At 51.7% G+C, this 23210-nt stretch overlaps 1 protein-coding gene across 6 annotated transcripts in view; it reads right to left on the reverse strand.

Moving 5' to 3' along the window:
- Positions 1-23210, reverse strand: part of MSI2 (musashi RNA binding protein 2) — a 398820-nt gene that overhangs the window by 305877 nt on the left and 69733 nt on the right. For all 6 annotated transcript variants that reach the window (XM_029611878.1, XM_029611877.1, XM_029611875.1 and 3 more), the window contains exon 6: positions 3537-3629. In XM_029611878.1, the coding sequence (XP_029467738.1) occupies positions 3537-3629 (93 nt within the window). The remainder of the gene's footprint in view (positions 1-3536; positions 3630-23210) is intronic.

Below are 23210 nucleotides of genomic sequence, written 5' to 3' on the forward strand. Positions count from 1 at the left end.
GCCATCACCGGGGCCAAGTTTTCCATTTTCTGCTGCAAACAAATCAAAATGCCAGTCCCACCGAGTTTTACAATAAACCCCAGAAGAGCACTTGGAAGTCTGCCACTCCGAGACCCTGTGTGTTCGACTCATGAGGAAGTGACCACAACATGGCCACAGGCCCCACCCACCCCAATATGAGTCAAACAGGCCGGTTTGCAGATCTGTGATCCTTCAGCCCTGGTTCTCCTTGGACCTTTGTTCCGAAGTCCTTTCAGCAGAGGTCTGCACTCTCCGTGACCTGGCAGGGGAAGGCCGGGTTGGGTGTCCCTTTGTGCAAAACCTCCAATTAGCACCCCCCACCCACCAGGGGGGATTACAGAGAAGCAGATGGAGGATGGAAAATGCTCTCATTAACCTTCCTCTCCCACCCCACACACAGTGCTGCTGCGTGCAGCACAGAAATACTCAGTCTATACTAATTAATCATTTTCAGAAGACTACTCACTTCTCCACACACACACACACACACACACACACACACTCTCTCTCTCTCTCTCGCTCTCTCCAGGGTAGCTAGGCCTGACTCCCAATCCCAGTCCAGTCCAGGCAAAGAGATTTGCAAATCTGGGTCCTCTGCTACTCCAAAGGACCTGTGCCCTGACACTGCCCCTAGACTTTTGCATCCAAAGCCAGAATTCAAGAGGAAATCATTTTTAAATTAAAGAAAAAATAACCTAAAAAAAACCCCTTTTAATCTGCCTCCAGCTCCCTACCAATGTTACTCAAACCATCTGTGCCCATCTTCCCAGGCCTGCCCGGCCCAGCTCCCGCTCCTTCTCTCCAGCTCAGTACTCTCTGTAAAAGATGTTCCTTCCCTCCCTGGGAGTCTTTTAAGTGAGTGATTGGGAGGGAAGGAAGCTGGGAGCCAGAGCATGGATGTTTCAGACAGATCTAGCAGAGGATGGGGCAAGTCTGGTACACAACGCCGAGTGAGGGTAAAAGAACATCCCCGAGAGACCGCGTCACGCCGGTACCAGCCTGGCACAATAACTTGTAATCCATTTAATAATTTTATAGCCGGCCTTTGCCAATGATGCCCCTGGCGGCTCCCGGCATTATTTAAATTCAGGCACAGCTAAATCCCCGGACCAAAGAGCTCATAATTTAAGAGGGGATCTAAGGCAATGAGAGCATCAGTGGGTCGGGGAGGAAGCAGAATCTGTATCCTGGTTTCCCTGGTTCTCAGCCCATTGCTCTAACCACTAGGACACTCCTTCTCCAAGGCCATGTGACAGCTTGGAGGTCACTAAAGCACCAGAGATGCACAATCACTTTTTTTTTTGGTTTGGTTTTTTTTAAGGGGCAATTCTAATCTGACTTTTCCTTCAGTTGTTTTTCTGCTGGCTCTGAGTGCAGGTCAGTACTTCCCCGCTATGGACACTTTGCAAGCCCTAGACTGTCAAAATGAGCCATGTCCCATTCCAAGTCTATGGGAAAATAGCTAAATCCGAAACCAGGATACAGGAGCTTACTGCAGTGACTCATTTCTGCCAGCACCTCGCTCAGACGTAACCCTTTCTGATGCGAAAGGCACAGAAATGCAACCAGAGCAGAGAACTGCTAGGGCCCTGCTTCAGTCCCGAAGCATCAGGAGGACCCTCCAGCCACAGGCGGCAAGGGACGTAAGGCGACATTTCAGGTTCCCTCCAGAAACCGAAGCTCTCCTGCTGCACCCCCCCCCCCCCCTCTACAGAAAAGAATACTTCCAATCCCCTCGAGAAACGCTCCAGCACCCCCCCCCCCGCGTGCAGGGGGAAGGAACTGCTTCTGGCAGATACTGACCAGATCACCGCATGCAGCAAAGCTGCAATTCTGCTAAGGATGGCACAGAAAATAATGCTCCTCGCCATCGTCGATGACTAGAGAGCCAGCGTAGCTTCCCCAGCTTCCGCTTTCTGGAGTCCACCCTCGTTAATGCGCAAACACACACACACACACACACACACACACACACGTGCACGGAGGAGGCGACGCACAGATCTAAGGGGGCCGCCTCCTCTGTCCCAAGTTAACCAAAATCTGAGCCATACCGGCAATGCACACCACTGACCCTCATCCCCTCCGGAAACCGCCGTGCAGTCAAAAACACCAAAACAGTTGCGGATGGTTTAGGTTTGTCCATCGTGCGTATGATACCTGCCTACATTACAGGTTATTTCCTATGTTCCTTTGTCTTTCATGGAAATTGCTGTGAGTTGTACACATATAATCTATCTAATCCAAAAACAGAGAACGCAGATCTGGACCTACAAGGTGATTTTTCACAAATCTTGGCCAAGGAGACAAGACACGGATCAGTGGTTTAACGTAACCTCGACCGTGGCGGTTGGTGGTGGGAGGGCAGACCACGCGACTCTGCTAACGCGGCTTCTGTTTCTGCGTCATTCTGATGTGCACCGGGACCCATGACACAGAAAAAGCTTCCCACCCTCACACCCGCTCCAACAACGCCCGTAACGCAACCCGCCGTCGGCTCACCGGATCCCGGGACTCCCCCGCCGCATGCAGCTCACAGGGAAGCAGCAAAAACCTTAATCCTCACTGCGCACTGTGAGGCTGAGCCTCGGGAGCTCGCCCACCGCGGACAGCACGGGAACCGGACACGTCTTCCTCCACCTCAAAGGTACCCCCCCCCCACCCCCTGCCCCTCTATAGCAGAACATCGGGGGGGGGGGGGGGGGGGTCAGGCTCAAGCATCTCCCACACATTCATTCCAAACACTTAATGCCCCCTACCCGCCCCGCCAATCTCAAGTCCCGCTCCCAACTCCCCCCCACCCCCATCAGCCCTGGAGCAGATGGATCGCTTTCCCCGATAGGGAATGTGATCTTGCCTCTCCCGCAGCCGCCCCCATTCACATTATTACTGTAATAAGCTTTCCAAGACCCAGCGCCGCTCTCTCTTCTAACCAGAATGATTCTCAGGGGATTTTCCTCGGCCCTGCTACCTTAATAAATGTAAATTCTAGCCGTGCTTGGGATACCGCAGACTGCTCCAGAAAACCGAGGCCACCGACGCGGCACCGGTGTCGTTCCCCTTCGTGCCCCCCCCCCCCCCCCTCCCCGGGCTGCAGGCGCCACAGCGCCTCTCCGGCACCCTCGAGCCAAACTCAGAAGGGGCACGTTTTCCCTCCATTGCACAATTATGAAATGGAAGAAAGCAACGTCCCGGTTCTGGAGTATTTCCTGCTGCTGATGTACAGGAAGAGGAAGGTGATTCGGGGGGGGGGAGGGGGGTGTCAGGCCTTTCCTCAGGTAGGTTGGCTCTGCAGTAGCCGAAGCTTCAGTTTGATGGCGAGGACACCGAGCACACACACACACGTGACACGGAAGACCTGGGGAGAGCCGACGACAAGAGAGTCTTGCTTTCACAATGGCAGGCGCGCTGTAACCGGAGGGGCAACGCGCTGTCTTGAGCAGAAGGCCCTCTGGGACAGGAGCTGCACCTCGTGTCAGCATTCGGAGACACGGCCACCGCGTCCCCTGGGCACCTACCTTTCCAAACTGTTCAAAGTATTGCTTCACGTCTTCCACTACCGTATTCGCTGATAATCCACCGACAAATATTTTCTTTGTTCTCGTGACCATCTGTAACAGGAGGACAGGACAAGTCAATTAATCAGACTGCCGATGATACAGAAACAAGGAAAGAGAAGGCTCGTCGGTGCTGAGGCCGTGCCTACTCTGGTAATCAGGGGAAATCTTCCGTGCTCCGCTCTTCAGGATTCTGAGGAGGGGTAAGACTTTCATGTGACCCGGAGCTGGGTCAGACTAGGATTTTCCCTCCTAAAGTATCTGCAATCAATTCATTCATTCAACCATCATGGGCCTGCATTTTAAATTCCACTCCCAAGAAAGTATGCATTCGCAGACATTTTTTAAATTACTTCCCACAGCTATGAATTTAAGTAAATCGTGAGGGTACTGCCATGCTGGCTACAGCATCGACAGCCAAAGAGGGGCTCTTCACCAGAACCCCAAGCAGACGTCACTGATGCACATGAAACATGAGTTCAGCACAGACAACTGAAGAGCGGATCTTCATCAGAGCCCCGTGCAGGTGCCACGCAGATACACATAAAGCATGAATACAGCACGGACAGTTGAAGAGATCTTCAGAGCCCCGTGCAGGTGCCACACTGATACATGTAAAGCATGAATACAGCACGGACAGTTGAAGAGATCTTCAGAGCCCTATACAGGTACCACACTGATACACATAAAGCATGAATACAGCACGGACAGTTGAAGAGATCTTCAGAGCCCCGTGCAGGTGCCACACTGATACACGTAAAGCATGAATACAGCACGGACGGTTGAAGAGATCTTCAGAGCCCTATACAGGTACCACACTGATACACGTAAAGCATGAATACAGCACGGACAGTTGAAGGTTCAACCCAAAGGAGATTGGTTTTAAAAATAAAGGGTGTGAATAAAAGGCTTGTTCCTCTTATCCAAACAAAGTACAACAAGATAAGAGATACATTAGGCTAAAAAAAAAAAAAAAAAGCAAGTAACAAGAGTAAAAGATAGCACTGGCACCAAGAGAGGGAGGCACACTATGGCTGGAAGAGCTTTCCTGCGCTGGCATACGCCACCTTTGGCTACAGCTGGTCCAGAATGGAATGGGAGATTTTGAGGCCAAAGGTCAAGTGTACTTTCTGTCCAACTGGCTAAACCTGCTGTGCCGCCCTTCCGCCCCCACTGGCTCTGCTCCTCAGCTTGCTGCCACCTCTAAACCCTGCCCTCTGCCCCCCACCGAACCATTTTCCTATTCTCGCCCCACGAGACGCCATGCCGCTTCAGGAGTCACGCGCTCCCAGAAAGGATCTCCTACAAGCTCGCTCCCATCTGGCGAGGGGCTGCTACCTCACACCCCAGGCCAATCCTGTCCCGGACTTTGCCCTACGGCACTGCATGGACCGGAAGCACGGATTTTCCTACGGGGAATCAGAACCACATCTCCATGCATGCAATGGGGCAAAACCAGGAATGGATCACGACCTCTCCGGTCTGACCTGGGGTGAGGCCACCCCCCCCCCCCCCCTCCTCTCCTCCACATCACAGCAAGAAAGAAAACCTTCAGTACAGGAGGTGACCAACTCCAGGCCTCGAGAACCCCAACAGGCCAGCTGCTTTTCAGGATCTCCACAATGAATATGCAATGCATGCCCATCTATTCATGCATATTCACGGCGGATATCCTGAAACCCACCCAGGCCCGTTTGTGGTTCTCGAGGACTGGAGTTGGTCAGAGTGAATGAGGTCCTCCAGAAACGGCAGTGGTGGAGGAAGGGGGATGGGGGATGGGGGTGGGGATGGGAAATCAGAAACCTCTAGACCCTCTCCGGAAGAAGATCCCATTCCTTCCCGCTGCTCTCCAGCCGCAACGGACCTGCGATGCCTCACGCGCGTCGCAAAACTGCCTCAAATTAATTGAACTTCAGAAGGAGGCTAATTACATCCAAACTGAAGAGTTTCTCGGAGAACCTCCACCTTAATGGGAGCATTACAGCTTGTTTTTTGCCTCCTCCCCAGCCTGACATTTCATCTTCTGCCGTACCAATGGCTGCCTCGCGCACAAAGGATGATTTATTTTTTTTTCTTAGCTTCGAAACCCATCAGCCGCAACGCATCTTTCATCCCCACTTTACTCCGGCTTCCACATTACCTCTGATTAAACAACAACTCACCTAAATGGGAAAAGTGATTTTCTCCCTAAATCGCTGCAGCCAGACAGATCTCTGGGTAAATACGGTGTCTGTGCACGGGTGGCTGCACTCATTAACCAGAGCTAAAAATATCATCCCAAAATGAGCGTTTTGCGTTCAAAAAAAAAAGATAAATGCGAGGCATTAAAAAATGCTTAAGGAGGTTACGTGGGAAATTACACTTTGAACTGACCCCTTCTGCAGCTTATACCTGGCTGTGCCGTGCGTCTAAAAACTCGTTTACATCGCCCCCCCCCGGGCTGCCAGCACAGCCTCGTGGCTCCAGGGTATGGGGCTGCGAGCCAGGACCCCAAGATTCAGTACCACCCACACCGTGTGTCACCTTCCCCTCTTCTCCCCAACTCACTGCAAACTCTCTCCACCTCCAAGCCTCCACTGCACGGAGAGAGGCGCGAGATTCCACAGGAGGGGTCTCTACTAAGGGCCCGGCAAGGACAGGGGGTTCAACAACTCCCAGCCCGGCTGGGGATGCCGGGGAGGTCGCGCTCAGGCCTCCAAAACAAAAGGAGACGTTTCACCAAAACAAGAGAGTTTCCCTGCAACTGCAGATTAATTAATCGTGCCACACACACACACACACCCCCGTCAGATTCCCAGCCCAGAACGCAAAGCAGAACTCCGCAGAGCCCCTTCCCCACAGGAACCCGGGGCTCCCGGGGTCAGCGCGTTACTGGTTATCCGGCCAACCCGCGCTCCAGCTCCTCGTGGCACGCCCAACCCTTGCAGGAGTGCATGCACCAGATCCCCGAATCCCGACCGTCCTGGGGCACAGGGGATGGAGGGAGAGGTACATTCCCCCTCCGCCCTGGCTGTGGATTAGGACTTCAGGGTCAGACGCAGCAAAATAAAACTTCCTGGAGACCGGGAGCGAGATTCTCGTCCCTCAGCACGGGTATGGAAACACAAGGTCATCTGTCTGTGCTAGCCGTGAACCACCCAAACATAAAAAGAGCAGAGGAGCAAGGTGGCAGAGCCGGGGGGGGGGGGGGGGGGGGTGCAACTGTTTCTCGCTGTGAGCGAAAAACACAACTAGGGGCATGGATTCCCAGGCCAGAATTCAGACCACGGGCATGGAAGGAGAATATCTGAGCAAGACAAAGACGGTGGATGAACACCGTGGTCTCGACAATTCTTTTACTAGCACAAAAAATAATAATAATAATAACGTCACAGCTAAAGAGGGACCGGTTTACACCTGGACCAGTAAGACTAACAGCGCCCGGCCCTGCTGCTCCACGGCACTTTTTCAGATCCTCTCACAAGCCGCAGACAGAAGGCCCAGCCCATGGCACTCGGCAGCAACCCCGCCGCATTCGGTTACTTCCACGCAAGCTGGCATTCAATAAGAAGCGCCGTAGCCAACACGCAGAGGAAGGGAAAAGAAGAGATTTCGGTAAAGGACCAGGGTTTCCGGGTGATGCAGACTTCAAAACGGAGGCAGCACGGAAGGCCATCCCCCGAGCCGGGGCCACGCACAGTGTGGCTACAGCACAGCAGCCTGGGAAACGGGAACTTGGGAAAGGCAAAAGATAGCAGAGGACTGCTCCAGGCTCATCTACAAAGATCTATCAAGGATCTGCACAGCTGAATGGCAAACGGGGGAACAATTTGCACAGCGAGGGCCAGCTCCCGCCATGTGGCCTCCCACGGGCAGAAGAGTACAAAGTCTCCTGCCAGCGGGCAAAGCCACGCCTCCGTGGCTGCTGGCTGATAGGGACCACGAGGAAGGTAGTCAAGTGTCAAAAGGAATCTGGAGGGTCCGGGCTGTGCCAGGCAAGGCCTGGAAGGTACCGGCGATCTACACCGCTCCACCTGCTGCGCACTGGTTTAAGCCCTGGCAGCAGCAGGTTCAAATTCCACCACCCCAGCCACTCAAACCACAAAAGCTCTTCCACGCACAAATTTACCCTTCCAACTCTTCGAAGCCGAGGCGGGCAAGAATATAACTCATCTGGCACAGTGCTTGCGTACTTCAGATCAATGGGTATGAGTAAAAGGAGAGAATCCGGCTGTCTCTCTGCACGCTGTTCCTGGAATCCCATCTGGGCTTGTCGATGATTTGGGCTCAAGAGTTTCCACGTTTAACTTTAAATGCTGTGAGCTGCTCGGCGTGTAAGAAAGGAATGTGTGGCATTAATCTGCAGAGCAGTTACGTTTGCCTTTACAAGTTACACGTTTGTTTTATGGCCTCGCTCTTCCTGTCCTACAACCACCCACCCCACTTCCAACTTTTTCTTACACAGAGGCAGAGATCCGATTTCCTGCAGCTTTCAATTAATTCCACACCCCTGGTTCTGGTTCACCAAAATTATGCACTTTCTTGATTTTAACCCCAAGTCTTTTGCTCTGTCCGTCTTGTCCAGACCAGTGGTTCTCAACAGGTGTGCCGCGAGGTCACGGAAGGTGTGTCGCACACCCAGCAGAAGGCTGCCCTTTCCTCATCAGTCTGGACAGGAGTTGGCTGATTTCTCCTTTACTGGGTATGAGAGGAGGCTGCTCTGGCTTCCTTCTCCTCTTCCTGGGAGGTTATTCCCTTCTCTTTCACCCCAGATCAGAGCGAGGTATCACCAACTCCTGTTCATATGGGCCCGGCAGGACACCAACTTTATCTTCCTCTGCTGGGCCTGAACATGAAAGCAAGAGGCAGAGAGGTGCGAGCTCTACAGATCCGTTGCTGCTGCCTCATCTTCTTCCTCTCCTCAGTGCTTCTTGCTCTCGTCTGCTGCTGGTAAAGCAGGAGGGAGACTCTGGATTGGACGGCTGGGAGCCTGGAGGAGGGCGAAATGTGCTGGGCAGGAAGGCCTTGGGAGATAGGGAGTCAGGAGTCTGCTGGCTAGGAAGGGGTGGGGAGAAAGGAGGTTGTGGTTGCTGGGTAGGGAGAGGTGGAGGAAAGAGGGACTGGGGCTGCTGGGCAAGGAGGAGAGATGGAGGTGTGGGGCCTGCTGTGTTGGGGGAGAGGTGAGGTCAGGGGTTGCTGAGCAGGAAGGGGAGGTCAGAGGTATGCAGAGGGTGGGGGGTGTCGGAAATGTTGGACAGGGATATGAGCATGTGAAGGGATGATTGAGTAGTTGGGAGAAGTGAGGGGCGATGGAGGCACAAAGGGGAATGAACAGGGTACAAGGGCCATACTGGGTCAGTTTTGAGAATAAACATTTCTTCTATCTTTGAACTTTGCTTAGTGTAGGAAGAAATGTATTTCTGTTTCTAGTTCTCCAGTTTTGCACTGTGTGCAGAAGGACTTCTTGGTTTCCTTTCCAGTTTTGGTTTCCGCATTTGTCATTTGTGATATTTTATTCTATATTAGTTTTAGGCAGGTCTGTAGGTGTGTGACTGAGATGAGATACTGTACTAGAGGTTTGTATCAGTCTTATTTGCTGTACTTTCTCAATAGGATATTGTACTGGTGGGGAGCTGCTGCCGTTTCATGGGTAGGGCTATTGCTGTTTCATTTCTTGCAGTTAGTGCTGCTGAGGTATGGCAGGTTTGATAAACACGTACAGAGTGGAGTTTGTGGGGGTTTTTTTTGCCAGTTTTTGTATTATTTTACAATGCACCTGGTAGCAGAGGGAGTTTGTGATGCTGTTGTTGAGATGAGACCAGACTCAGAATATCTTTTTTTTCGTATGGTGAGTTGAGCAGGGAAATGTCTTAGTTCTGCTCTGCACCCATTGTTAGGAAGTGGGGACTCCTGTGGATGCAGAGCATGTGTTTATATTTAGTCCCGTGATGGTCAGGTGTTCAGTGAGTCACGCATGTGAGCCTCCTCTCCCAGGTGTGGCCTGACAGGAAAAAGGCCGAGAACCACTGGTCCAGACTGGGAGCTCCAAGGAGCAGGGGCTGCCTCTCGGGCACTTGTGTCTCATGCTGCGCGAGCCTGGCAGTATTCCTGCATACAGCGCAGGGCGTGGAGAACAGCAAACCATTCGCCTGACCGCCAAGTAAAGAAATCCACTGGAACACAGAAACTGAATTCTGAAATTCTCGCTTTCTGGAAGTTTTCTTCCAACCTCTGCTTTCCACCACTCCTACCCCTCCTCCCAAGCAACGCACTGTTCATAAAAACCATGGCTGGGATGGGGAGGGATCTTCTCTGAAGCTTTTTTTTTTTTTTTTTTAAATTATTCCAGCTGATTTCACCCAGCGAAGAGATGGCAATGTTAACCCTTCGCCTTGATTAATTTCATTAACATATTTTTACACGCAATCAAACCTTGATGAGCTGGTAACAGCTTATCCGCCGTGCATGCACAGATAAGCTCGTACACCGCCTGTGCAACCTCTTGCGGCCTCCGTGAGATTTTTTTGAGGCAAAGCAGCTGAAAGACCTCGCCGCTCTTTGCCGCAAAGAAGCCTCAACCACTCGTAAGCAAGGACGGACGGAGCCGGCCCTGAGCGGCACGATGGATCAGCAGGAGAGGGCAAGGCCTGGGCCTGGCTCTCAAGGCCAGCTTCCTGCTCTTCAGGGCTGCGGAGGCAGCGTTCACAGCCCCCAGGGAGGAAAGAATGGCGCCCTCGGCCTCTCCACTACAGTGACCCCTAGAGGCCAGAGTCAGGACGTATGTACAACCTGTTATTCTGATTTTGATTTTTTTTTTTAAGCAGTTTAACAGGGAGTAGTATACCTGGGAACCAAGAACCTGGCCACCGCCATTCTCCCTCCCTGCACTGCCAGTTTGGTGCTGAGGGTCTCTGCTCGATGGGCTCTGCCAAGGTGAGAGTCTGCAATTTGTAGGGGTGGATAAGACCCTGTTTCTGACTTTGGATAGCAAGGGCACAAGAGCTTCTTGTGTTTTCACATTCCAAAAATGCCCATATTCGGCTGTAAATAGTTATCTTAGAGCAGCGGGTCTTTGTGTGTGTGTGTGTGTGTGGGTGTGTGTGTGTATATACACACACACACACACACACACACATACATACATACATACACACATACACATACATATACACACACACATACATACACGTTCCAGAAGAAAGTGCGGCCTCCAGCCCAGGAATGCCATCAAGATGGCGCGACTAGATGAAGGCAAGGAATGAAACATGAGAGGCCACCCCCTAGGATAGCTGCAAATGAAAGTTCACGTCACACGGGTCTGTTTCAGCTGAAAGCCCAAAGGGCACCAAGGGAACTTGCCAGGGTAAGAAGCCCCACTGCCCTAAGATAATTATTCACCGCCGGACATGGGCATTTCTAGAACGTGAAAAAACACAAGAAGCTCTTGTGCCCTTGCTGTCCAAAGTCAGAAACAGGGTCTTATCCACCCCTACAAATTGCAGACTCTCACCTTGGCAGAGCCCATCGAGCAGAGACCCTCAGCACCAAACTGGCAGAGCAGGGAGGGAGAACGGCGCCCACAACGGGTTCCTGGATCCCAGGGTAAAGTGCTCCCTGTTCAACCGCTTACAAAAAAAATCAGAATAAATGAAATGAAATTAAAAGTAAAGGGGGAGGAGCGTGAAGAGCTGCTGCCTCTCGGACAGGGGAAAGGGCGCTGTGGGTCCAGTTTCCACTTCCCGTCATGAGAAGCAAATGCCTATGCTATTAAATTACCGTATTTTTCGCTCCATAAGACGCACCTAGGATTCAGAGGGGGGAAATTTAAAAAAAAAAAAATTGTGCTAAACCGGCTCTGCGTCTGGGCGTCTTATGGAGCAAATTAGGGGAGTGCATAGCTTTTTTTTTTCTCCCCATTTTGTTTTCGGGTCTGGGGAGGGCCATTTCGGTCCACTCCCCAGATCAGAAAACTTTTCTTTCTCTGGGAACCCCCAAACCCCCCCATCCCAACCCTTTAAATTAACAACCTCCACCCCCCTGACCCCCCAAGACCTGCCGAATTAATTTCCTGCAACCCCCCACCCTCCTGACCCCCCAAGACCTGCTGAATTAATTTCCTGCAACCCCCCACCCTCCTGACCCCCCCAAGACCTGCCAAACGTCCCTGGTGGTCCAGCGGGGGTCCAGGAGCGGACCGGGAACGATCTCCTGGGCGTGAGCCGTCGGCTGCCAGTAAACAAAATGGCGCCGACGGCCCTATGCCCTCACTATGTCACTGAGACCGACCAATAGCAGCGGTCGGTCTCAGTGACATAGTGAGGGCATAGGGCCGTCGGCGCCATTTTGTTTACTGGCAGCCGACGACCCACGCCCAGGAGATCATTCCCGGACCCCCGCTGGACCACCAGGGACGTTTGGCAGGTCTTGGGGGGGGGTCAGGAGGGTGGGGGGTTGCAGAAAATTAATTTGTCAGGTCTTGGGGGGGAGTCAGGAGGGTGGAGGGTTGTAGGAAATTAAGTCGGCAGGTCTTGGGGGAGTCGGGGGGTTTGTTAGATTTTTGTTTGGTTTTTTTTTTATATTCGCTCCATAAGACGCACATACATTTTCCCCCCACCTTTGGGGGAAAAAAAGTGCGTCTTATGGAGCGAAAAATACGGTATATCATAGGTAAATAGATACATAATTAAAAAGGATGTTTATCTAAGCTGGATTTTCAAGCGGTAATCTTGTCCCCGAGTAAAATTTAGGATGTGTAACGGCCAACCACCTCCTCTAACCGTTCAAAACTATGGACCAACACAGCAATCACGTTAACATGCCCCAGGTCATCAGGGATAACCTGAGCCAGTCCGCGTCCGACTCCCACCGCAACCCTGAGAAAATGGAAGCAGAAGCCCACAGATGCAGTTAGGGGTGCACTTTGATGCTCTGGAGTTTGCTAGAAAGCGGGCACCTCCGTGTGCACGAGCCACTGCAATGTAATCCAGTACCCGGGCTCCTCAAAGCCCCCCACCTCTGCGTGAACGTTTATCAACGAAGCCACCAAAACGCCCCCCCCCTGCGAGCCAGACATTAAGTGCCATTAAGAGCAACATCTCTTACTTTTCTTCTCATCTACACCTACTCGTGAGCAGTCACTCCCTGGAAAACCGTCACCGGCTGCGAGCAGCGACTTTGGGGCCCCCTTTCCCTCCCTGCCCTTCTGATGGGGGCGGGATGCCCGGAGAAACGGAGGTCAGAAGCCTCACACACCCGAGCACAGAAAAGCAGCGCGGCCCGAACGGAGCCAGGCACCAACCTCCGCCACGCTGGCAAAGGTCTAAGGGCCAATATCGGTCCTGGTGGGGGGGACAGCCGCACTCCTCAACCCGGATTAGCACGTCGGATGCTGTAAGCGTGCAAAAGCCTTTGAGATCTCACAGGTCCTGTCTGCAGACGGAAGCCAGGGACATCTCAAGATGGGACCTGCCTAAAAAGAGTACGATTTTTTTTCCCCCCTCTTTATTAACAAGAGCATGCCTGTAGATGGAGATGGGAAGGAACCGGTGGGGGGGTGTCACTGCCACGGGGAAGATGTACTGCCCCCATCCATGCAACCTAGTACTGGCTGCATATACATTTCCAAGTGCTATAATGGTGAAACATATTGCAGTCTTGTTTGGAGTACAGATTTCCCACATAAATTACTGCTATCAAGTTCACCTAACATATCAGACACTTTGCAGAACATAATATTAGACTTAATAAACACACATACGGAATGGCAACAGAATGGGAAAACATGATAAGACTTTTGCAAAAATATTAAGCAATCAAGTGTTGCTAGAGACTCCAAAGACATAAACCGCCCCCCCCCCCGATTTTAGTACGTGTTCTCACATTCCCAATGGTGACGAGAGAGATTTTCTCTCATCAGTCTTATTCCCTGCTGCAAACCACTACTAAGAACAGGTTGTACTGTCCCCATTCACTACATTCTTTACTTCATCTGTCGTTCTCTACCCTGCCCAGTCCACCGCTCTTCCTCATCATCCAGCCATCTCTACTCTCCCTGAGAGCACTTCCTCCTCATCGCTGTCGTCACACCACCACCTCTCTTCCTCGTTATTATCCTGCTCTTCCGCTTGGCTCTCAGCTGAGGATATCAATCCCAGTCCTGCAACTCCAAGGCAACTTTCACCCCATCTGTCTACATCAACCTTATTCTATTCCCCTGAACCCTCCCTCTTTTCTTCCTCTCTCATGCTCCCTCTGGAATGCCCACTATTTCCTACTTTCATGACCTCTTTCTCTCTCAAACTCTTCATAGAAACATGATGGCAGAAAAAGACTGCATGGCCCATCCAGTTAGCCCATCCGTCCAATTAATTCAGCATTACAATTCCCATCCCTCCCTCAGAGATCCCCTGTATTTAGCCCATGCTTTCTTGAATGCAGAGACTGTTTTTGTCTCCACCACTTCCACTGGGAGGTCGTTCCACACATCCAGCACCCTCTCTGTAAAGAAATTTGCTAAGATTATTCCTGAGTCTACCCTCTTTCAACCTCATCTCATGACCCCTCGTTCCACAGCCTCCTTTCCATTGAAAGAGGCTGACTTCCTATGTATGGAAACCTTTGAGATATTTAAATGTCTCTATCATATCTCCCCTATCTCGCCTTTCCTCCAGGATGTACATGATTAGATGTTTAAGTCTACTCCATATGTTTTAGAATGAAGACCACTGACCATTTCAGTAGCCACCCTCTGGACTGACTCCATCCTCTTAACTTGACTGAAACTTGGCCTTCCCCTGAGGACTCTGCATCAGTTGCTGCTCTCTGTCATGGAGGGTATCTTTTCTCCCATACATCCTCGCACAGAAGGCCACAGTGGTGGCGGCGGACTGGTTCCCTTCCCCCTCCCCCCCACAAGTATCAATCCCTTCTTCCACCTCAATCTCACTTCTTTTCTTTCTCAGATACTCCCTCAGGTGTCTATTCACCCAACTTCCTCTCCGGCTGGCTGACATTTATCGACCTCCTGAAAAATTTCCCTCCTCCTTTCTCACCAACTTTGATTCCTGGTTTTCCTTCTTCCTTGACTCATCTCCCCTCTCCCTTATTCTTGGGGACTTTAACCACCATGCTGATGATCTATCTGTCTCAGAACTCCATTCCTTAACCTCCTCATTTCATCTCCAACTCTGCTCCCTACTCACAAGCATGGCCGCTGCCATGACCTAATCCTTCTTTCCAACTGCTGACTCTCAGACTTCCCCTCTAGACCATCATCTGTTCTTTCAAATTAAACCATCCTCTCCCATAGCCTCATCCAGTCACCATCAACATCTCAGGAATCTTCAGACTATCAACTTATATCCTCTCCACAACTGACTCATCTTTTCTCTCTTCTACCACACAACATTCTCTGAGTCAGCTGATTTTATTTTATTATTTTTTATTTATTTATATTCCACTTTTCTGGCACTTCAAAGCAGATTACATTCATGAGCCAGCTTCTTCTTACAACACTATGCTCTCCTCTGTTTTAGACACTCTTGCCCCTCTCCTACCCATCCTGTAAGGAGCACCAAATTCCAGCCTTGGCTCACCCTTAGAATTTACTTCCTCCATTGCTGTGTCCACTCTGCAGTCCATCATGGACTAAAATCCCATGCCCATGGCACTCCATACATTTTAAATTCATGACGATCTTCTTCTAGTCTGCTATTGCTCTTGCCAAGCAAGACTACTCTGTCCATGTGACAAACTCTCTTGCCTCCAATCCTCGCCATCCCTTTGCCACACCCAGTTCCCGCCTCAAACATCCTTTGCGTCCCACCCAACCTCTTCCTCTTCACTTACTGGCAGACTATGGCTGACTACTTCCATGACAAAGTTCTGAAAATTCGTCTTGAGTTCTCGACCAGGTCAGCTCTACCTTCTCCCTCATTCCTCTTCCCTTCCCCTGGTCCCTGCAACCCTCTCTTCCTTTTCTAAAATCACGGCAGAGGAAACTGCCTATTTTCTCTCCTCCTCCAAACTCACTAGCTGTTCCTCAGATCCCATTCCCAACCAGCTCCTCAGCAGTCGTCATCTCTTCCATGTCTCATCCTCAATCTATCACTTCCCACTACAACTGTTCCTGCTGCCTTCAAACGTGCTGTGATCACACCACTCCTCAAACACCTCACTGGACCCTACCTGCCCTGCCAACTATCATCCCATCTCCCTCCTCCCTTCTGCATCCAAACAACTCGAACAAGCTGTTCATGTCCTCTGTCTTGACTTTTTTCCTTCTCAAGCCATTCTTAACCCACTCCAGACTATTTTTTGCCCTCTACATCCCACAGAAATGGCCACTGCCAAAGACTCCAATGACCTGTTCATGACTAAAACCAAAGGCCTTTACTCAGTCCTTAACCTCCTTGACCCATCTGCTGCTTTTTAACACTTGATCATCACTTACTCCTTGATACTCTATCCTCACTTGGCTTTCAGGACTTTGTCCTGCCTTGGTTCTCTTCTTACCTCCCCCATTGCACTTTAAGTGTATCCTCCAGTGGGATCCTCCTCTACTGCCATCCTACTATCAATCGGTGTGCATCAGAACTCTGTCTGGGCCCTCTTCTCTTCTCCCTGTATACCAATTCCCTTGGTACTCTGATCTCTCTTGGCTTTTCAATGCCATCTTTATGCTGATTCCCAGATTTACCTCTCTACACCAGAAATTTCATCACAAATTCAGTCCCAAATCTTAGGCCAACTTGCCTGACATTGCTGCTTGGAAGTTTCACCACCACCTTAAACTCAATATGACCAAGATGGCACACTTCCCTTTCTCCCAAATGCACTTCCCTCTCTCTCTCTCTCTCTATTTCTGTGAATAACTTGTCATCTTCTCAATCCCTTCAGCCAGAAAATTTTATTTATGACCTTGAAGTCATCTTTGTCTCTTTTTTTTTTCTCTACACTTTGCCAAAATCTAGCCCTTCCTTTCTGAACTCACTATCAGAATGCTTACCCACTCTCTCAACACCTCCTGCACAGACTTCTGCAACCTGCGCCTCACAGGTCTCTCAGTGACCCATCTCTCTCCACTACAATCCACCCAAAATTCAGCCACATGACTTATCTTTCGCCAGTGTTGCTACAGCAACATGAGCAAGTCGCTACACTGGCTCCCTGTCCGGTTCTGCATACAGTTCAAGCTCCTCTTACTCATCTACGAAAGCCTTCACTTTGCAGCTCCTCACCATCTTTCATCTCTCCCTCCACCCCTCCTCATGAACACCGCTCATCAGATAGGTCGCTCCTAAGTATGCTCTTCTCCTCTACCTCCAACTCTAGACTCCGTGCTTGGAACAGACTTCCTGAGTTGGTGCATCGTGGCCCTCCTTTTGCCTTATTGAAATCCAGTCTAAAAACCCACTTTTTTTTTGAGGCTGCTTTTAAATCTTAAACCCTGATTCTTCCACTCACAGCCTTATTGGCTCTAACCATTTTCTTAGTAAATGAGTTCCCCAAATCACTTTTGCCCTGTATATTTGTCCTAATCAGATTGTAAGCTCTACCGAGCAGGGACTGTCTTTGATGTGTTTTTGTACAGTGCTGCCTAAGTAGCAGCAGTTATCTCTAATAATAACTCTCTAAGCCTGAGGCTGATAAATTGAAAAAACGTAGTGTGCCAAAAAGAGATCAGCCTTCGGTTTTTGCTTTCTGACAGAGGGCAAAATGAACCCAGACACACACACACACACACACACAAGCCCGTGGCCAGGCACAGCTGGCACATTACATCCGGGTGCAAATGCCTTGCCATCCCCACCAAAGAGATTCTCCTCCACCTGTAAAATGCTAATGGTAAAGCTTCTCTGTTCATCACTCAAACCCTTTAATCCAGAAGCAGAAAGTGATCATGTCAAGCAAGAGATCACAGTCCACTCTAGTTCTATGGAGCCAGAGATGCAAGAAGTAACCGTCCTTAACCAATTCACTGCACGAGGGGAATCTGTGGTCCTGGCTTCTTACCTTTCCCATCAGCGACACGGGATGGGGGGGGGCAGAGGGGTAAGACAAAAAACTCCCCCCAGAAATTAGACTCCAAACACATCCCTATCGGGAACAGGCAGACTCTGCCCCAGTTCTGCTCCCCTGCATGGATGGAGCTGTATATGCCTCGTTTCCAAAGCAGGACTACATCTCCCTGCATGCAACGGGACTGGCTCAGCCTGCCTCCCAGGGCCTGCTGCTACCTGAGGTGGCATAGCTGGGAACAAAAGACTGGTTATATTTCTAATCCCTTCCTCATCAATAGGATGCAGAGCAGGGTTTTGGTTGCCCTTTTGGTCCAGAAGTAAACTGGACTCTCTGTGGGCCATAACAGAATAAGAAGGACCACAAATGACCAACTAACTGCAGGGATTTAAAATGAGGGACCTGCGCCCCGCATTCTCTCCCGATTATGTCCATGGGCTGCAAACCCGACTGGGTCCCGTTAGGGAAGCTGTTTCAGAAACACCTGGCTGCTCTAATGAGAACATCTATCTATGAAAAGTCAGGATGCGCACATCTGCATCCATAACCACCCAGAAAATTCAAGGGGTTCTAGGACCGGGGGAGGGGGGGGGAAACTCACACGAGCTTCTTTCAGAGTTGGCTTCTGAAAAACATCTAAAAGAAATAAGGCAATAATACACGGTGTCATTTTAAAGGAGCAGGAAAGCAGGCGTGCATCAGGCCCAAGAAGTTTACAGAATAAAAATCACATTTCAGGTTCTCTTCATCAGTGCAAAAGTGTTTTCTGCCCTCACCACTTCCACCTGCCTCTCCGTATACAAGTATCGGGGGGGCCCTCTCCCTGGACGGATCCCGACAAATGCATCCGAGCGGGCACAGGGGGGGCTCTGCTTCGGCAGGAGCAGGCGGGAACCGGGGTGTGAAACACGACCGCCCCATGTTACGCTGGAAGCGTGCACGCCTCCAATTTGGAGGGTTTTTTGGCTTTCTCCAATGCAAAACAAGCGTATTTAAAAGCACTGGCAATCTAGCACCATGGCAGGGGGCAACCCCGTGCTCAAATTCATAACGCTGGGTCCACAAATCGAAGGGAGACTGACGCAGATGGGACAGGGAAGGAGCACTAACTTCTCACAAAGAGGATTACAAAGGGATGATCCCCCCCCCCCCCCCCACCAACCAAGCCAGAATATTCTTTGTAGTATGGGTGGGAGGGGTAGGGAGGCCACGCATGCAATGGCTCCCTGACGAGAGCCAGATATGGAGTCAATGCCAGACAGAACAAAAAAAAAAAAAATACCCCAAAACAAAAAACAAACTAATCTACTCCAAAAATCTATCTGAAAGGCCAACACCCCTGGTTCCTCAATCATCAAAGTGTGCACCTGCCGATTCTAGTTGTGCTACCATGTAGACCCATTAAAAGAAATTATCCAAAATAAGGTTGTAAAACAGGGAACTGCTGTCTCGTTCTCCAAGCGGCAGGCCCCCCCCCCCCCCCCCCCCCGCCAATGTACTGTACACATTTGCAAGTGTAATTTCTGTGTCGTTCTCTGAATGCATCCCCCAGCTCAGAAGAAGAAGTCAGCAGGGCTTAGTGCATCCCAAGCTAACTCAATCTGACAGCCAGAACGCTGAGGGGCTGCCAGGCCGGACGGATTGGCCGGATATATTTAGACTTGGAAAAACCTGCTGCTTCGGTATCTGGAGCGAGCTGGCAGTTCAAGGCGACAAGCGCAGCACCAGAGAAGGAACGCTGGAAAAAAACAAAACCGTTTCTCAAAGGATTTCATTACAAAAAATATCAAAAAACTAACGGGGACCTTGTAAAGGATAAATGGAGGCCCCCACCTTCCGGATTCGGATCAGATGTTTAATTTTCCAACTTTCAATGCTACAACAGTAACCAACTTTGCCGGAAGATTTGTTTGTTGGGGGGTGGATGGGGTTGTTTTGTTTTTTCTAATTATACACGGGGGAATCCTGACAGTAAGGGAACCGGAATTACTCTAAAAGATTCAGCGAGTGTCAGAACAAGAAGAAACCACTATAGCATGAAACAGAACCCCATACCCAGGCACAGCCAATCAGCCCTCCCTGTGACTTACCCCCTACCCTACACAGATACCTCTCAACCTCACTCACAGCCATCCTGCACTCCCTGTGACTCACCCCACCCTGAGTCCTACCAACCCCATCCACAGCCATCCTGCACTCCCTGTGACTCACCCCGAGTCCTACCAACCCCATCCACAGCCATCCTGCACTTCCTGTGACTCACCCCACCCCGAGTCCTACCAACCCCATCCACAGCCATCCTGCACTCCCTGTGACTCACCCCACCCTGAGTCCTACCAACCCCATCCACAGCCATCCTGCACTCCCTGCGACTCACCCCACCCTGAGTCCTACCAACCCCATCCACAGCCATCCTGCACTCCCTGCGACTCACCCCGAGTCCTACCAACCCCATCCACAGCCATCCTGCACTCCCTGCGACTCACCCCACCCTGAGTCCTACCAACCCCATCCACAGCCATCCTGCACTCCCTGTGACTCACCCCGAGTCCTACCAACCCCATCCACAGCCATCCTGCACTCCCTGTGACTCACCCCCAACCCTGAGTCCTACCAACCCCATCCACAGCCATCCTGCACTCCCTGTGACTCACCCCACCCTGAGTCCTACCAACCCCATCCACAGCCATCCTGCACTCCCTGCGACTCACCCCACCCTGAGTCCTACCAACCCCATCCACAGCCATCCTGCACTCCCTGCGACTCACCCCGAGTCCTACCAACCCCATCCACAGCCATCCTGCACTCCCTGCGACTCACCCCACCCTGAGTCCTACCAACCCCATCCACAGCCATCCTGCACTCCCTGTGACTCACCCCGAGTCCTACCAACCCCATCCACAGCCATCCTGCACTCCCTGTGACTCACCCCCAACCCTGAGTCCTACCAACCCCATCCACAGCCATCCTGCACTCCCTGCGACTCACCCCACCCTGAGTCCTACCAACCCCATCCACAGCCATCCTGCACTCCCTGTGACTCACCCTGAGTCCTACCAACCCCATCCACAGCCATCCTGCACTCCCTGCGACTCACCCCACCCTGAGTCCTACCAACCCCATCCACAGCCATCCTGCACTCCCTGCGACTCACCCCACCCTGAGTCCTACCAACCCCATCCACAGCCATCCTGCACTCCCTGCGACTCACCCCGAGTCCTACCAACCCCATCCACAGCCATCCTGCACTCCCTGCGACTCACCCCACCCTGAGTCCTACCAACCCCATCCACAGCCATCCTGCACTCCCTGTGACTCACCCTGAGTCCTACCAACCCCATCCACAGCCATCCTGCACTCCCTGTGACTCACCCCACCCTGAGTCCTACCAACCCCATCCACAGCCATCCTGCACTCCCTGCGACTCACCCCACCCTGAGTCCTACCAACCCCATCCACAGCCAACCTGCACTCCCTGTGACTCACCCCACCCTGAGTCCTACCAACCCCATCCACAGCCATCCTGCACTCCCTGCGACTCACCCCGAGTCCTACCAGCCCCATCCACAGCCATCCTGCACTCCCTGTGACTCACCCCACCCTGAGTCCTACCAACCCCATCCACAGCCATCCTGCACTCCCTGCGACTCACCCCACCCTGAGTCCTACCAACCCCATCCACAGCCATCCTGCACTCCCTGTGACTCACCCCGAGTCCTACCAGCCCCATCCACAGCCATCCTGCACTCCCTGTGACTCACCCCACCCTGAGTCCTACCAACCCCATCCACAGCCATCCTGCACTCCCTGTGACTCACCCCACCCTGAGTCCTACCAACCCCATCCACAGCCATCCTGCACTCCCTGTGACTCACCCCACCCTGAGTCCTACCAACCCCATCCACAGCCATCCTGCACTCCCTGTGACTCACCCCCAACCCTGAGTCCTACCAACCCCATCCACAGCCATCCTGCACTCCCTGTGACTCACCCCACCCTGAGTCTTACCAACCCCATCCACAGCCATCCTGCACTCCTGCGACTCACCCCCAACCCCTACCAACCCCATCCACAGCCATCCTGCACTCCTGAGACTCACCCCGAGTCCTACCAACCCCATCCACAGCCATCCTGCACTCCTGAGACTCACCCCACCCTGAGTCCTACCAACCCCATCCACAGCCATCCTGCACTCCTGAGACTCACCCCACCCTGAGTCCTACCAACCCCATCCACAGCCATTCTGCACTCCTGCGACTCACCCCGAGTCCTACCAGCCCCATCCACAGCCATCCTGCACTCCCTGTGACTCACCCCACCCTGAGTCCTACCAACCCCATCCACAGCCATCCTGCACTCCCTGCGACTCACCCCACCCTGAGTCCTACCAGCCCCATCCACAGCCATCCTGCACTCCTGAGACTCAGCCCCGCCCTACACTGACACCTCCTAATCTCACACACAGCCATCCTGCACTCCCTGTACCCTTCCAACCCCATCCACAGCTATCCCAGCAGTACCTGTGACTTACCCACCGCCCAACACCGAAACCTCCCTGCTTTATAAAACTGACCCACATTCAAGCCACTTAGAGGGTAACTGGGGTAACTGGTTTTCTGCAGCTCTGTCATTATACTTTTCTGCCATTAGCTTACATCTGAACCTAAACTGTGAGATGGAAGGGGGGAGGGGGGCGGAGTCTGGTGGGCCGGGAACCAGGAGACCACAGTTCCAGTCCTGCTCCTACTGGTGACAATCCCTTCATCTCACAGCGTCTCGGGAGCTCACACAGACCACAAACTCTTCAGGGCAGGAACTCCGTATGCTTGGAGGCAATTTCCTGTACTGCCATATAAATTTCTAAATAAAATAAATGACCTTATCGAGGTCACATCGTGAATGGGAAGAGGAGGGCCAGGACACCTCACACACCGCAGCTCAGCCTTCTAGCCAATAGGTCACAATTTTAAAAATTATATTGGCACTGCGCAATACATTTGAAAGGGATAATGCGAGCATTTGAAAGGGATAATGCGAGCCAGAGCCCAACGCAAAGCGCAGCTACTTCCGGCCTTGTCCTCCGCAAGCTCTTAACCTTTAATGCCGCGGGTGGACAGACGACACCCTCTGCCTTTCACTGCAGGAAACATTAAAAAAAAAAACTGGGGGGCGGGGGGAACTCAGAAAAGAAAACTGAGCCCTGGAAGGACAAACGTAGTCTGAACCAAGGGTTAAAGCATCAGTCTTGAGAAGTGTCCTAGGTGCCGCAAAACACCGCCCCTTTGTAGCGACCAACCGAGGAACGATGCAGAAGCAGACATGCTCATATTTTTTTTTTTTTTTGTTATCTAAGTGGAAAGTGGTTGGCTTGGTCCCAGCAGGTGGCCTAGAAACTCATTCTGTGGAAGCAGAAGGCTCTTCCAGGGCAATCAGAGCTAAGTGCGGAACTTAATTAACGTGGCATCAGGGCTGGGGGAGGCAGCGGCACCGTCAGACGCAACAATTAATCCAGGGGACACGATCCACAGATGGCTTCTAATTGATAAATTATGGGTTCCGGGCTCTAATCTGCCCAAGTTCGTAAGGATTTTCCCCCTCCCACCCCCCAAACCAAATCTTGCATCTCTTGGAATAAGG

This window comes from Rhinatrema bivittatum, chromosome 8 (assembly GCF_901001135.1).
Source record: "Rhinatrema bivittatum chromosome 8, aRhiBiv1.1, whole genome shotgun sequence".
NCBI classification, from domain to species: domain Eukaryota; kingdom Metazoa; phylum Chordata; class Amphibia; order Gymnophiona; family Rhinatrematidae; genus Rhinatrema; species Rhinatrema bivittatum.